General features: G+C 41.0%; 1 protein-coding gene across 10 annotated transcripts in view; it reads right to left on the reverse strand.

Annotated features, from left to right (window-relative positions):
* Positions 1-250: 250 nt before the first annotated feature.
* Positions 251-15266, reverse strand: part of LOC148019002 (uncharacterized) — a 112770-nt gene continuing 97754 nt past the window's right edge. For 8 of the 10 annotated variants that reach the window (XM_087701633.1, XM_087701632.1, XM_087701636.1 and 5 more), the window contains 11 exons: positions 4511-4641; positions 4262-4344; positions 4095-4165; positions 3508-3620; positions 3312-3393; positions 3034-3162; positions 2578-2691; positions 2067-2241; positions 1635-1907; positions 1229-1368; positions 575-1113 (listed from right to left, as the gene is read on the reverse strand). In XM_087701633.1, coding sequence (XP_087557759.1) covers positions 1059-1113; positions 1229-1368; positions 1635-1907; positions 2067-2241; positions 2578-2691; positions 3034-3162; positions 3312-3393; positions 3508-3620; positions 4095-4165; positions 4262-4344; positions 4511-4641 — 1366 coding nt within the window. In that variant the 3' untranslated portion in view covers positions 575-1058. Of the gene's footprint in view, positions 546-574; positions 1114-1228; positions 1369-1634; positions 1908-2066; positions 2242-2577; positions 2692-3033; positions 3163-3311; positions 3394-3507; positions 3621-4094; positions 4166-4261; positions 4345-4510; positions 4642-15266 lie in introns of those variants that run through there. The other 2 variants (XR_015695073.1, XM_087701637.1) reach the window with 2 other exon arrangements.

Here is a 15266-nt window from a genome sequence, read left to right on the forward strand (position 1 = left end):
GTATGCAACTCTGATAACTTATAAATAGGCACACCCATAAGAGTGTACAGGGTGAGTATATGATTTTACACATCTATGCATGTATTCTGTCCATGCATTCAGGATATGATTTTAACATAAGTGCACACAGTCAGGATAGCACATGTGCTCTACATGTGTGAGTGTAATGTGTGCAAAATACTGCTACTTAATAGATGCTGCAACCCCAGGTATAGCACATGATCTCTGGATGAATGAGGGGCTATCTCCAATAATTGTGCGTACAAGCATACAAGTACCACAAAAGCGAGTATATATATTCATAGTATCCTGGACAGGAAGATTGTTGCCACAAAATCATATAACTAATGGGTTTCGCACAAAGCCACATAAACAACATAATCCCTAAATATACCTATGTTGTCTTGAAAGACAACCTTGAGTACTGATAAGAAAACTGTCAAAAAGGTGCCTTTATAATTAAATTATGGTTATGATGACCTTGCCCTTGAGCAAATTTCTCAGCTAATGCAAGCTCCTGGATTCATTCACATTTGCGCCAAGACCTGGGAAAAGGTGGAAGGTTCATTACCTGAATTGCCAGTTTTAGAAGAAATTTAATCATGAATACCATGGATGACTTGACCATATGTTTATGTTATTCGTAGAAAGGAGATTCCATGTACACCAGCAATAAAACAGCAGAGAAATTATTTGTACAAGATTTATACATAGGTTCTCATGCTTCACAACTATACAACATGCAATCATCAGACTCTTATTGATCAAAACTTGTAAGCCTAAACATTTGCTTAGTCATTTGAGCTTTTCCCTGGGGGGGTTCTGATCGAGTTATTTCTACTTAAAACTTTATCAAGAGTCCCTCTATACGATTACAAAAACATCACCTTCATGTCTAGTTGTGTTTGCATCCACCTGGCAGCCTTTACAACACCAGGATAAGATAATTAACTTGCTTTTCAAATAACCAAACCTAAAAGTATAGCTCCAAATCAAAATTCGAATTGCCATGGCATGCTCCTGTGGACCAAGTGGAGAAGAAGTGAACATTGCCTCTTTCAACATATTGAAGGTGACTGACCAAGATATCTTTGTGAGTAAGGACTCACATACCTGCAAACAACAAAGGGAACGCGGTAATATAAATAGGTTGGTAGAGACATCAGGCCTAGTTTAACACATCAGATGTTCAGCCCATAATCTGTTCAGAGTATCAAGAGATTCTTACTTATTATTAGCTCTTTTTTTGTAAGGAGGTGGCTCTCCTGGTTTATAAACTCCCAAACAGCTCTTTGGAGAGAGATCTGGGAATGCAGCCCTATGGTTCTTCGTGCCCTTCACTGGTTTTAAGCTTTTCGCAACAGGAATCTGTAGCAGAATGAGCAGCAATTTTCAAAAATATACCCATTTCTATTCAAAATGATTTTACCCTATTCTCTTATATAAAAGCAATCCTTTTGAAATTCTACCCAATATTGTCTTTATAGGATAACCTTGCATAGTCACAAACTCTTTGAGCCAGGAAATTTCAACTAATCACTTATCTAGTGTTTGCAATGTGTGCATTTTAAGTCCCTTGCATTTAACATTTGATTACGACTCTGAAAATATAAATCAGTACGAAAGCATGTCACCTTTGGAGTGCAAACACGCTGTGGCCTTTGGAAGCTGGGAACATGGCTTAGTGTTATTTTTGGGGAAATCATGGAGTGGTTGTAGCTTCCCTTGATTGGGGGAAGCCCGTATGATGAATCAGTATTTCCATCATCCAAGTCTCTGTATGTGTTTCCACTTTCTACTGGTCCAGCATACATTGACGCAGTAGATCCAACTGATGGCAATGTTGCAGGACTTAGAATGTCACCAAAGTGTGAGACAGGTGTAGAACCAGATGTACCCTTTTCAGCCTGCATATTTAGCCAGGATTTTAATATTACAATTGTGCTGAACTTGTTCAAAAAAGTAGCAATACCCCTGCATCATTTACCATTACTATCACCTTACCATCCACCATTCTAATGATTGCTATGATAAAGCATTGCATTAACGTATACTATGAAGTTCACCTCTTTGAATTTAATACAGCTACTCAGAAGAGAAAATTGAGATACACCACTAGCCAGTGATTGAGGGGAGTATGCTGTGTGAGGATCTCCATAGCCACTTGTCCTATCAGTGCTGGACATCTTCACAGTATCACTTGCTCGGGATTTGCAAGCAGCCATATCTTGCATTCCCAATCTGTAGCAATACCCTGTTCTCTGTAACTCGACTTCGATGTGCATATGTAGCTGAACAACTTAATTGTGAGTGCTAAACCTATTAACTATCTAGAAAATTACTTGACAAACATTTAGAAATATCAGAAAATGTTTATGTTCATCAAAGCACCCGGCAATGCGTTTGCATGTGATGGGGACACATCAGAAAATCAACTATAGACCCACGTTAGGACCAGAGCTTATCACTGTTTCTCGCTGACAACATTGTGGCATGGACTTTAATAATTTTTTCCTTTTATGTAATCACTCTTGGCAAATCTATAGGATAAGGCATGATTGATTTTGATAGGTCTACCTTGGAGAAGGGCGTAGACTTCTAGTTGCAGCATTCAGAAATGCTTGCTGAAGCTTGTCCTTTTCACGAAGCTCTTTGAAATAAATATGCCTAAGAGCCTGACGGGCTGACCATCTGTACAAGTAAATAATTCTGCATGCCCTTAATGTTTTTTTTAATCTTTTACAAATCTTCCAAAATTGGTGTCTAGCAGTATAAAATGTCCTAAAAGCATGTCCCTATTTGGCTCTTTTAAAAAAAATTGTATCATCATATTTAAAGAAGAACTGAGTTTAAAAATGCAAATATTAAATGGATATTTATTCATAGCTACAGATACCAAGTGGTAAATCATCACTGTAAGTTGAAAAAATACACAAATACAATAAACAGAATAAAGGTGAGTTTGCAAGTCTCAGACTGTCAGATATTCCAATCATCTGTTGAACAAATTAATCAACACACAAGAGTCCAGACCTGTCATCAGGGTTATAAGCCAGCAGCTTGTTGAGGAGCTCTACACAAGCTGGTGATGCATGTGGAATCAAGCGGGCAATGCCAGTGCCATCTTGTTGTGGGAAAGTGAAATCCGAATGTTGCGACCTTCTGATTACATTTACGAAAAGAGGGCATCAAAGGTCTAATTCTATATTTATCAAAACCTTTTCTTAACAGAACTGTGAGGGTGCAATCCTAAGTTGTTCTGCTGAAACAGGCTTTCAAAATTAAAAAAAGAAGCTTTAGTAGAAATAAACCTCCTCATCTTTTCTAGTACTTGTTGTGGTGGTGTTCCAAGGACCTTATGAATCTTATGAATTTGGTCAAGTTCATTGCTTCCTGAAAGTATTAGCTACTAAGTCAATATTGGACAGACTTGTTTGAGAATATTCTTGTTACTCGTCTTGGTTCATGTGCAGAGAATTCAAGTGCAAGCAAGTTACTGTCTCAAACCTGGGAAAAGAGGGAACAAGCTAACTATTTCGAAAAAGACGCAACCCACACCCCACATATCCATCTTATAGTTATAGTAGCCATCAGTCAGCAGACACTCTGGAGCACGATACCTAAAAGATTGTTTTCATGGGAGAGTTTAATATTAGCCAGAATATAAGAACAAAATTATGCCACGGTAATCTTTATACAGATTGTTTTATGTGGAAGAAAATGGGTACACCAGATCAGGACTGCTCGTTTGCAAATGCCATTCTATTCTCTTTGCATTTTTTAGAAAACTGAGTGATAAGATGTACCAATTGTTTGACCCAATAACAAAATACACCAACTTTTTGACCCAACACATTTGTTGCTCATTTCACCAAAAGAGTGGAAAAGGAAACGAAGGCCTGCCAATACACCTCAACTTCTTTCAACCCATCATTAATTTCATCTTCTCATGATTTGCAGACACAGATGTAGAAAGGAGCTCAAAATGACATGACAAGCTGGAGACTCCTCCATTCAAAGAGTACATGTCACATATTTTCATCACAACTATCAAAATACTGATGTACAGAGAATCCATTTTTCGATGTTAGTACCATCTTGTTGAGATATATTCAGTATATGGCTGTTTAGAATATACGCCTCGGCAACTCCCGAAGTCTGCCAGCTGATATTACAACAAGAAAGAATCACTATAGTTACAACCAAAGAAAGGAAGCTGAGCTTGGTCCCTTCAGACAAAAATGAGATAGGAATTTCTCACCTTCAATACTTCATCCATGATGAGAATATTTTCTGGTTTTATGTCTCGATGGAAAATCCCATTACGGTGCATGTGATCCATCGCTACAGCGAATGTAAACTTTCAAAGATCACTGTCTATAGAAAAGATCTTCAATGCATACAACTTTGCCTGTACATTGAATTTTTCTGACTAGTAATACAATTGTTTAGTCATATGCAGGATGAATTAGCCTCATTGTTGAGTTTTTAAAAAATCAACAAGGGAGACCTTTTATGAGCTGATACATGTAGCATTTCACCCGCTCCTCTGAAACGTATGTCCTCCGCCCTCGAATAAGCTCATAAATGTTCATATCCATCAACTCAAACACCAAAGCCAGCCTCCCTGTGGGTTGGTCACTGCAGTTGAAGGCTACCTATATTAGTATAAAAAATTATGCAGGTTGTTTGATCATGCTAGTGCCACCTCCTTTTTATCAAATGCAAAAACACCTAACAGCAATGTTAAAGGCAAAAGCATCACAGGAAGGTTACAATGTCAGAGAGCAAACCAGTAACTGATGTAAGGTTTCAGCCTCAATCAGAGTAAACGAACTTAGCTCAGGTACTTCAGGCCCAATGAAAGTAAAAGAACATATCTCATTGAAACCATGGATCAAGGACCACAGTGGATCTCATCAGTCATCTTTCACCTATTTGAGGGAAAGGGCCCCATCAATAGTTTCAGCAGTTTTATCTTAGCAGTCTCATCCAGATCCAGCAACAGGATACTGGATTTTTGGTACACACTGTATTTTCAGCCAGGCAATGCTATACAAACTTCCGCATCTGGCCTAGGTGACCATCTACTATAAGGTTCAGCAAGTACAGCAGCAGAGCACAATGAGTTCTGCTCGCATGCCAAAGCCTCTTTCTAAACTAGGCAAGCTAAACATTAAACTTGCAGTTTTGTTTTGAAGTGATGGATCCCCACCATATTACGTCAATACTACACCTTACTTGGACAATGCAGGTACAGCTGGCAGTTTCAGACGGTTATGAGCAACTCCAAACAGCTGAACCTGGCTCACCAAGTGCCTCTCAAATTAAATGCCCACAAAATGATAGTCTATTATTTTCAAGTGATGGATCCCCACCATATTACGTCAATACTACACCTTACTTAGACAATGCAGGTACAGCTGGCAGTTTCAGACAGTTATCAGCAACTCCAAACTGCTGGACCTGGCTCACCAAGTGCCTCTCAAATTAAATGCCCACAAAATGATAGTCTATTGCCGTTAATCTTCCTGCAGCATTGAAAGGTAATTTCTCTTGGCACATTGGTGGGCCAAAGGCCTAATAGTTTCCCTTCATTGCTTGGCCCACAGATAGGTCCACATGTGGGCTCGGAGAGAAAGATCCGAGTGTTTGCAAAAAGGCCAAAGTGGCCTATGAGCCCTAAACAGATAGTACAAGTGAGGAATAATCTCGTCACAGAGTAGAAAATTTTCAAAATATCTGAAATCTAGATTCTAAAAGGTATTGTGTGACTGTGGAGACTATGATATCCAGATGGGCTATGGAAATCTAGGTATAGCTATAAAGCTGCTGTAAACATGAAAGCTCCTATGTCTATGAAAAGTGAAAAGTGAAAAGTGATGAAAATTATTGTAATGCTAAGAAAAGACCAGAGCAATCACATCACAAAGTCAGTCTGGTCGCTAGTATCCATCTCTTGGGCTGCAGCAAGATCTGCTCTATCATGTCAAGATGATGGTCAAGACCTATTGATGATAAGGGTGGCGGGGCTGTCTCCCAAGAGATTTGGGGTCTCTCTCTACCTAGGTCCATGGCTCACTCCAAGGTGACTCCTCATGATGATGGTCTACCCTAGCTTAAAGAAGCAGTCTCCTGTGAGGGAATGAGGAAGATGGTGGTACCAGTGCTTGCCCTAGAAAAGAAGTCCATCAAGGCTCTCTGTTTGGGTCAGTCCAATGGCACTGCCCTTTGTCTCTTCTTAACCTCTCCCTATGTCATCAAAGCTCTAATTGGAATAGTTCCAAACATCTCTAATCCTCAAACTCCATGATATTGTGTAGAGGTCCAAAATCCTCCCTAAAGAGGAAGAGGCATCTCCTCCTAATCTCATGATAACGTATGCATCAGCAAATGTTGTGCACATCCGGACTAAGCCTCCACTCCACAAAGCTATCACATGTAGGCTGTCTTGGGGTATGTCCTCAAATTTCCATGTCTCTATACTCTACTAGTATGAAGATTTACGATCTGGACTATGGCATATTTGAGCTTGTGTAACAAGGAACTGTCCATTGTTGAGCAACCGAAGTCATTAAGTGTATTGTATTACATTGACACCTATTTGCATTTCCATTTGCAGCCCCAAAAAGGCTTTATTTGTATCATTTATGAATGTATGGGTGGCATCCAAGACATTGAGGCACTTGTTAGAGTGCAATGAGGGTGGAAGCGTATGACCAAGCTGAAAAGAGAATGAACATAGAGAGAAGAGAGAGACAGAAGAACGCAGAAATTAGCAGTGAATGAATGCTGAATGAAGGAGCAGATCTGTACAACAGGCTGTTGAATGTATCCACCGGAGCTCTCTCACCTACACAAACCAAGAATGAATGATGTGTGACCCCAGGCAGGCCAAAAGAAAACAATAAAAGAATGCAGGTTGGCCAGTAAAAAGCTGGCAGACAGCACTAAACAGTCTGACTGCAACAAAAATAATGATGGTAATCTTGAAGATCCACTTGATTCCAATCACTTCCGATGAACGAGCCATAGCACAAGATCCCAAGTGTCATTTTGCTCAATAGCCTCCAACTCTTGCTCCATGGCCTTCCACCAATATTGTGACTCTAAAGTCTCCTTCACGAAGGTGGGCTCCCTATTCTGTATGGCACAAGTTATCAAGTAGTAGCTAGTACAAACAACCTCAGTTGAATGTGTGCAGTTCCCTAAGATCAGCATGGGCCATCCTATGGCTAACACTCCTCAGGAACTCCCTCAATCCCTACATCACACAGTGTATCATGTGCCTAAGGAGGACCAGAGTCATACTCGCCTCGTCACTCTCCCTTTGATGAAGTCTCAGGAACATCCACCAGCACTAACTCAATGGGTGAATCTAGTGATGAAGCAATGTCCTCCTCCATTGATGGTGGAGCCTTAAGAGGCATAGGCTCCAAGGACACTTACTCAGGTGCCCAACTATCAACTCGATCTTCAAGTTTGAGATACTCAACACCCCTCTTTGCAACTAGAAACTCTACAAGCTGAACATCTAGACTCATGTAGACCTCTCATGGCACGAGATCATAAACATTGTATCCCTGTGATTACAACCTATATCCCATGGACACCTATCTTTTGGAAGTAAGCTCAAACTTCTCTCTATTTCTTCCGGATGTAAACATAGGTACCACACCCAATACCCTAAAATGAGACACATCTGGCTTTGGACCAAAGTAAGCCTCAAAAGATGTCGTACCAAACCACAGCTGATGTAGGTGACTAATTAGGAATGTAGACAGCAATGGCCACTGCCTCGGCTCATAGACACTATGGTTTCTACCAATACTCTATCTTAGTCCACACCATCTCGATCACACTCCGATTCTTCCGCTCCAATATGCCATTCTCCTCAGGTGTACTCATGTTAGCAAACTCCTAGTGAATGCCACGACCTGCAAAAAACTTGGATAGCTCATTGGAGACAAACTCCTCTCCTTTGTCAAATCACAAGGACTTGAGTATCCTAGCAGACATGTTCTCCTTGAATATCAATCAATCCTTGAAATGAGAGAATGCTTCAAACTTCTACTCCAAGAAATACGCCCATGTCATCCTACCAAAATCATTGACAATGATCACAAAACACAAACTCCCCCTTAAGGGACACCATCCTCATCAGCTCCTTCTTGGTGTCTTTCTTGTTCTTATTAGGGCAATCCTTCATCCAATGATCTATCTTGCCACAATTGTGACAAGTACATTCCTTGGCTTTGTCTCACTTGGTCTTCTCATTCTTCTTCTTCTTGCAAATTAGATGTTAACACATCATGGCTATGATTAAATGCAAACCCTAATATTAGTGGATCAATAGCTAGATGTTGTGAGCCTTATAGTGAGTTTGAAATGAGCATTATGTCATTTGCATATAAAATAATAAAAACCAAGACATCGGCCAGCCCTACCGCAAGGCCTCCCATTTGGTCCATGTATTCTACTATCTCATCTAAGAGTCTAAACAGTACACATGATAAGAGGCAATCTTGCACTACTTCAATGTTACCAATTACTCTATCCGAAATGCTTTTAGTGCCCATAGTCGGCCTATTACAAGCTCATATAGTGCATACATCCCCCACTACATCTCTTTTGGTACTCCTAGCTCTTGAGTCTTGCAATCTCAGCTTGGCCAAGGGTATAGTATTGAATGCTTTCTTAGAGAAAACAACAGCAAATTCTACTCTCATGTGTCTGACCCTCCTTTATGATGGCTCTAAGTATTAACCAATGATCCAAGGTAAGACAACTTGCCTAAGGCTCTTGCTCTTTGTATGTGCCTCTCTGTCCAAAGAGTTCTGTAAATCTTGGCCATGTAGTATATTCTACATTAATAATTAGGTATGATAGGGTCTACTCTTTCTTCAAAAGTGGCACATTCATATTCTTAGTCTAGATGCTTGGAAAACCCCCACAGTGGATCTATAAAACATGTATACCTTGAGTGAAGCCACCCTTGGCATATAAAAAGTGCCACTACAATATTCTAGTCTCGAGCACTACCCTTGTACAATCTACTAATGGCCTCTTGAACTATGCTCCATGTAAAAAAAATACCCAAAGTTGCCCTAACTGCAATGAGATGCAGTGTCAATGGCTGTCCTAGAGCATCATAACAATCCCAAGCATAGGTAAGTTGTATCTTTGGTGTAGTCATAGGGATGCAAGGCCCTTTCTCTTGAAGCATCTTTCATCCTCTTCTATTGTCTTGTCCAAATAGAGCTCATAGAATTCTTTATCAAGCTTTGCTAGATAGTTAAGTTGCTTCTTCCATACTAGCCATTGCACGAGTCTCTTTGTTTGCTTGGTGCTATGTGGCCCATTGTAATTTTCTGTTGTAGATTGTTTTGCATGTTGCAATATTCATCATTATACCAACTGTTTTGTGAAATTGAGTGGCATGGGAGGCTCTTTTGGCTAAGGTTTTGTGTCACCATACAAGGTAACTATGAAACATGCTTCACTAGCCTTGAAATGTGAAATGTCTGAAATGTTTCATGTTTCAAGTGAAATGGCTGGCTGAAATGTTTTGCTAAAATGGTTGGATTTCATTGAAGTGAGGTAGCTAGCTAAAACATGATTTTGAAATGAAAATATTCAAATTTTAAAACTTTTTCGAGGGTTCCGCCACACATATGGTACACAGGATGCCATGCTTATTCATCTTGTGTAATTTATGAGGGTATACTCTTGCCTTGTAATGAAACCTTTTAAGCCCTCATTAGTGATGATATTCTATCAAGTTAAACTGGAACCTTTGAGATAAGTTAGACATAAAAGACCAACCTAACCCTAGAATATATATTTTCCAAGAAAATGATGAAACCATTAGAATCTCTCAGGTATTAACTAGTTAATTAATATCAGTCTAGGGGTCAATAATTGCTTAGGGGTACTTGGAAGACAAATTGACCTAGCCAATTTAATTATTGGTTGGTGAAATTAATTTTTAGAGCACTAGAATAATTATTAAATTACTTTTTAAATTTCATATTTTAAAAATTAATTTAATAAGTTGGATAATACTGGAAATGATATTAGAAGGCTGCCACCCATGCAAGTGGAAAAAACATTTTTAGGAGCTGGTGAAAGTCTATTCCAGCCATTGTGCGAGAGGAGGAGGTTGTTAGAGAGCAAGGAGAGGCTACTGATGTGATTTGTAGCCACTAGTCAACTTCAAGACCCTTACATATCAATGCTTGAAAATTGGTACACAATAATGCTTACTACCTATACTTGGTCTCTACTCTATTTCAATGTGCACACATGTAGCAGATATGTATGCACTTAAAAGAGGACATCATTTGTTGACATGAAAGCATTTGTATGGTGCAATACATGTAAGCTGTAACTCATACTTTATAAAAACTGTCTGATATGTTTCATTAGTCATTTCACCTGATGTTTAGCTTGGGACCTGCCTAGGGGGGAAACATTCCAAGGTGAAATGCAACATTTCAGGGGTCTTTCTCCACCTTCAGGGCAGTCCTATCGGAGAGGAAAGCCTTCTTGTGTTCCATGTCGAAGAAACCAAGATCACAGGGTGTTTTGGCACTATCGTTGCTCCCTCTCCATACATCTGCAATCAAGACTTCAGCAGTGCCCATTGTGTTTGTGTCCTCCTAGGGAGTGCCCTTTTCATCCCAACCTATAGCACAAACATACAGCGCTCTTGCTCTTCTTTTGGCCTCTTGTTCAAGGGTTCCATTCATCACTTACACATTCCTAGCAGGTACCCCTTTGTGCTTTTTGAAAATGTCTATCCATTTAACATTTTTCTCAGGCTCTATTTTGGTCTACTTTACCACCTCTGCGATGGCCTTGATTTCTTGCTCCACCTATGCCTAAAATCCTTGGTTTTGTTGTGTAACTCAGACAAAAGCACCACATTTTGCCCAAGGGTTTGGCAATCTCACATATTAACTATGACTTCATCTCATTTCTCATCATCATGCACATATCACCTTGTTTTTCACTTAAGTTCTCCATAATTTCTTCCACAATTTCAGTTTTTGATTTCTTCCCTCATATGAGTCTGAGTCATCTCCAGATACAGCATTCATTGTTTATAGCAGATTTTACATTTGCATTCATTGTTTACTACTGCATTCAGCTCTATACACTATATTCAAGACTACATTCACTTTACAGCAGGATGTGTTCACTGATCCAGTATCTGAAATGCCTTCACAAATTGCAGTTTATGTATAGAATCAGTTTCAAGGCTGCATGTGTCAATACGCCACTACAGTGCTATCAGTTTACAATACCCATCATGTACTAATTCACTCAAATGCCAGAAATCTGAACCATGCTTGCCTGTCAGAGACTCATTAACTGCATTCTGAGCGTTCAGTCACTTGCATGTCATGCAGTCCCAGGATATTCATTGTTTACTACTGCTCCCTCAGGTGACCAGGACCATTTCCCTCATCTTTCATGCCAGTAGCTTCATTCACGTGACCCAGACCAGTTCCATTCATGCCAACATCCCATCAATCATGTCAGATGGCACCATCAGGCACCTCAGAGAGCAGTCACATCAGCGTAGACATTAGAGAGAATTCACACCAAAATCTTGTCGATGACATCAAAGAGCATCACATCAGCATCCCATGAGTAAGAAAGAAAGAAAGAAAGAAAGAAAGTTATATTAATGTCTACAAAAGGCCAAATCGGCCTATGAGACCAAAATGTTACATCTGAAAAGTTAGGGAATTTTCCAAGTCCCAAAATAGCTGTCATCTAATGGTATGCCTAGCTAAATGGAAAATAAACAACAAACAATACATAGCTAATGAGTACAAAATGATGTCTAGGCCAGATACAATGTGGAACTACTCAGGTGACAGTCTTATCCCAAGATATCTCTCATGGGTCTATCTAACATAGAGAAGTTGAATCGGCAAGGTATGGTCCCCCAATGACGGTGTAGTATCCTCTGTATCTACAGATCATACCTCTTGCAAGGGCATAGATCAGTTGGGTGTGGACAACGAGCTCTACATATTTGCGGATGTCTAGGATGGTCCCCTGTGGAGGGGCCACCAATCGGTCTAATGAGGGCTCTGTAGTGGAGGGAGTAGCCGATGCTCTGTAGAACTCTATGAGTGTATGCTATTGTGGAGCTCCCTATCTTTGCTCCTCGTTCCATAAGAGGTGCTCTCTATGATGGCGTAGCTCCAGTAAAAAGAGGCCAAGTCATCTCCAATCTGGGAAATCCATCACCTTGGATAGTGGCACAAATCCCTCTCTAAACATGCAATGCAAGCACTCTCTGATCTCATAATACACTAGACATCTACATAAGTAGTGCTTCTTTGCCTTTGGCTCGTCAATCTGATATAGCTAGTAAATCTTGTCCTTCAAGGGGAATCTACACCGTATCTACCTATCTTATCCGTAACTGGTGTGAGGGTGTACAGAGCTGTCCAATGGCACATCGTACCCCTTGAGATAGGTGTGCATCCATGTATCTCAAGCAAAAAACAAAGCCATTAGGAAATATGTGCAAAAGATGCTTTCGAAGAAAGCCATCTTCATCCTAGTCCAAGCCATGAGTATCTCTGTCTCAACAAGGTCCAAAGCCTATACAGGAAAGTCACTCTCTCGGAGAGGGCCTCTGCCACTATGGGTGGTGCTCCTATCTCTGCTCTGATAATCTCATGTGTTACAGAGGGCTTACTCCAAAACGTCCATGAAATCATCAATACTAGGGTCTCTCCATTTGCTCCCACCCCTCATATATCTCCTCCCCCCTAGGTAATGGCTGATCCTATGTGGCTCTCCTCGTGTGGTAGAGGCTCAATCCCCATACGGGGGCCCCATACAAAAGTGTCGGTATGAACAAAGTGTCAAAGAGCCAAAGCTTCATCCAAGGCTCCTAAAATTGTATGCATGCACATTGGCTCTCCATCGATCCTAAAGCTGCATAGCCTTGTGTCATTCTATCCTTTGTTGCCCTCCTCAAAGTGAATCTCGGCCTTGAAAATGTAATTCCCAAGTAAGCATATCTCGGGACCACCTCCACTTTCTCCTCTCCATATGTGAAATGGGATACTGATCGCCAAATCCATTGGGGGGAAGTATTAAACACCATAACCTTGGTTTTCCCAAGGTTCACTGTGAGATCTCTATCCTGACAAAAGACCTATAGTACACCTAAGTGGCGTTGCAATCCCTCTAGTGTGCTGAAGAGAAGGACTATGTTATTTGCATACAATAATATGGGTATCAATATCCCTCCCAAGCTAGCTCCCTCCCCTCCAAGTCTATCAATGTAATGTGATATCCCATGAATATAAAGGCCAAATAGGGTAGGTGAGAGAAAGCATCCCTATTTCACTCTAATGGTGCTAGTGATCTCCTCTGACACCTCTCCTGGTGCTTGCATTGTCCTATAATAGACTCATATAGAGCTAGTATCCCCCATCTCAACTCCATTGGGACCTCCAACTCCTATATGCCTTGCTCTCCTTGATGACGACTCAGAGTGTGAGGATATGATCAAGAGTGGAGTATCCCCTCCTAAACCCTACTTATCCACATGCTCAACGTTGGTGCTTCTTTGCCCATTTACTTAGCTCATGCTCTAGTACCGATCCATAAAGCTTGGCTAGCACATGGCCAACCATGATTATCCTATAGTTCATAGGAACCATGGGGTCTCCAACTTTGAATATTGGTACTACAATATTAGCTAATCAGCTGGCAAGGAAGCCTTCACATTGAGTCCTGTTGAACAAGTGGGCTAAAAGGGGGGTGTGAGGATATATCTTGCATGTGATAGGTGCTCTGCTACTAGTCTATGATGGACCAGCCATATTGGTACTACAATATTAGTTGATCAACTGGCAAGGAAGCCTTCACATTGAGTCCTGTTGAACAAGTGGGCTAAAAGGGGTGTGAGGATATCTCTGGCATGTGATAAGTGCTCTACTACTAGTCCATGATGGACCAGCCATTTTGGAGTCTATCAATGGCATCGTGAACCCCTATTGTGCCAAAGAAGGTAGATGATGTGGGTATGTCCTCGTGGTTGAGGTAGTGGGGCCTGCTCGGGTACCTGGTATAGTGAGGTTGGATATGCATGTCACATATCTGAGGAGGGAATGGGTGTATGGGCTCACAGCTCGTGGAATGCCTTCCATACCTCCTTACTATCATGTCCCAAGAGTAGCTAGTAGAACTCACACTTCAATCTGGATAGGTATGCCCTCTTCTTTCATCGCACTAGGAGACCAAAGATCAAGCCTATCTAGCTGTGTGTGTAGACCGGTTGTGCTTCACCTTATTGGAGACGAAGACGGGTTTCCTTGCACTCCTTATCATACAAGCTATTCTATGGGACATTCTCGCTTGGAGAGGCGAAGTGGGGCCATGCGTGACTGAGGTGTGGAGTGCCTTGACAAATTGCGCTATAACTCCTCCAAGGCCCAAGGGTTTGTAGGGATCCACCTCTTGCAAGTCGCAATAGAGATGATCTGAGTAGGCACTCGCTGTCAATCTAGTGAAGTCGTATCTGGGGAATCTTGGGTGGCTGCTCACTAGAGGGATCATACCATGTCTGCAAATGATGGTAAGCTATAGGTAGGCCTAGTTGGCTGCCACTGCTAGTAGACAAGGGAACACTCTCAAAGACTGTATATCAGGGATGATGGATAAGGGCCCTAAGAGACAGTCCACCATGCTGTATGTATTATATGTTGTATCTGGATCTGTATGTATCCAAATCCACATGAAGTGAGCCTCCTCATCCCTTCGCATGACTTGCACCATATGTTATAGTTCGTCCCTATACAATACAGCCACTCCTCCAAACCCTCTAGTCCCCCCTCAAGATTGGGCTCTAGGGAGGCATGTTTATGAGATCGGAGATGAAATGTCTCAATTGACAATAGATAGTAGAGAGAGTGGGCCTGAAGACACAACACGATACTCGATGCAATACCCAAGTGTATAAATTAGAGTACAAAGTACAACCCTTAGACCTTAGGGTTGTTAAGGTGCATTTACACCCAAAAGATGTAAAGTACAGTAAGTGACCGAACTATGTAACATTAACACGCAAAATAGAAAATAATGTAACTAGGAAAAAAACCTCTCATAAGGAGAGTTAAAAGTGTCTCAATGTCCTATTGCGGATCACGATACTCCTCTGTGAGCGTAGGCATGAGTTAAACCCAACAAACCCCCTTGGAATGAAAAGTAATCAACATACAGGAATC

The sequence above is a fragment of the Lygodium microphyllum genome, chromosome 20 (genome assembly GCF_053477565.2).
Source record: "Lygodium microphyllum isolate KBCC chromosome 20, Lygodium_microphyllum_v1.1.10, whole genome shotgun sequence".
In the NCBI taxonomy this organism is placed as follows: domain Eukaryota; kingdom Viridiplantae; phylum Streptophyta; class Polypodiopsida; order Schizaeales; family Lygodiaceae; genus Lygodium; species Lygodium microphyllum.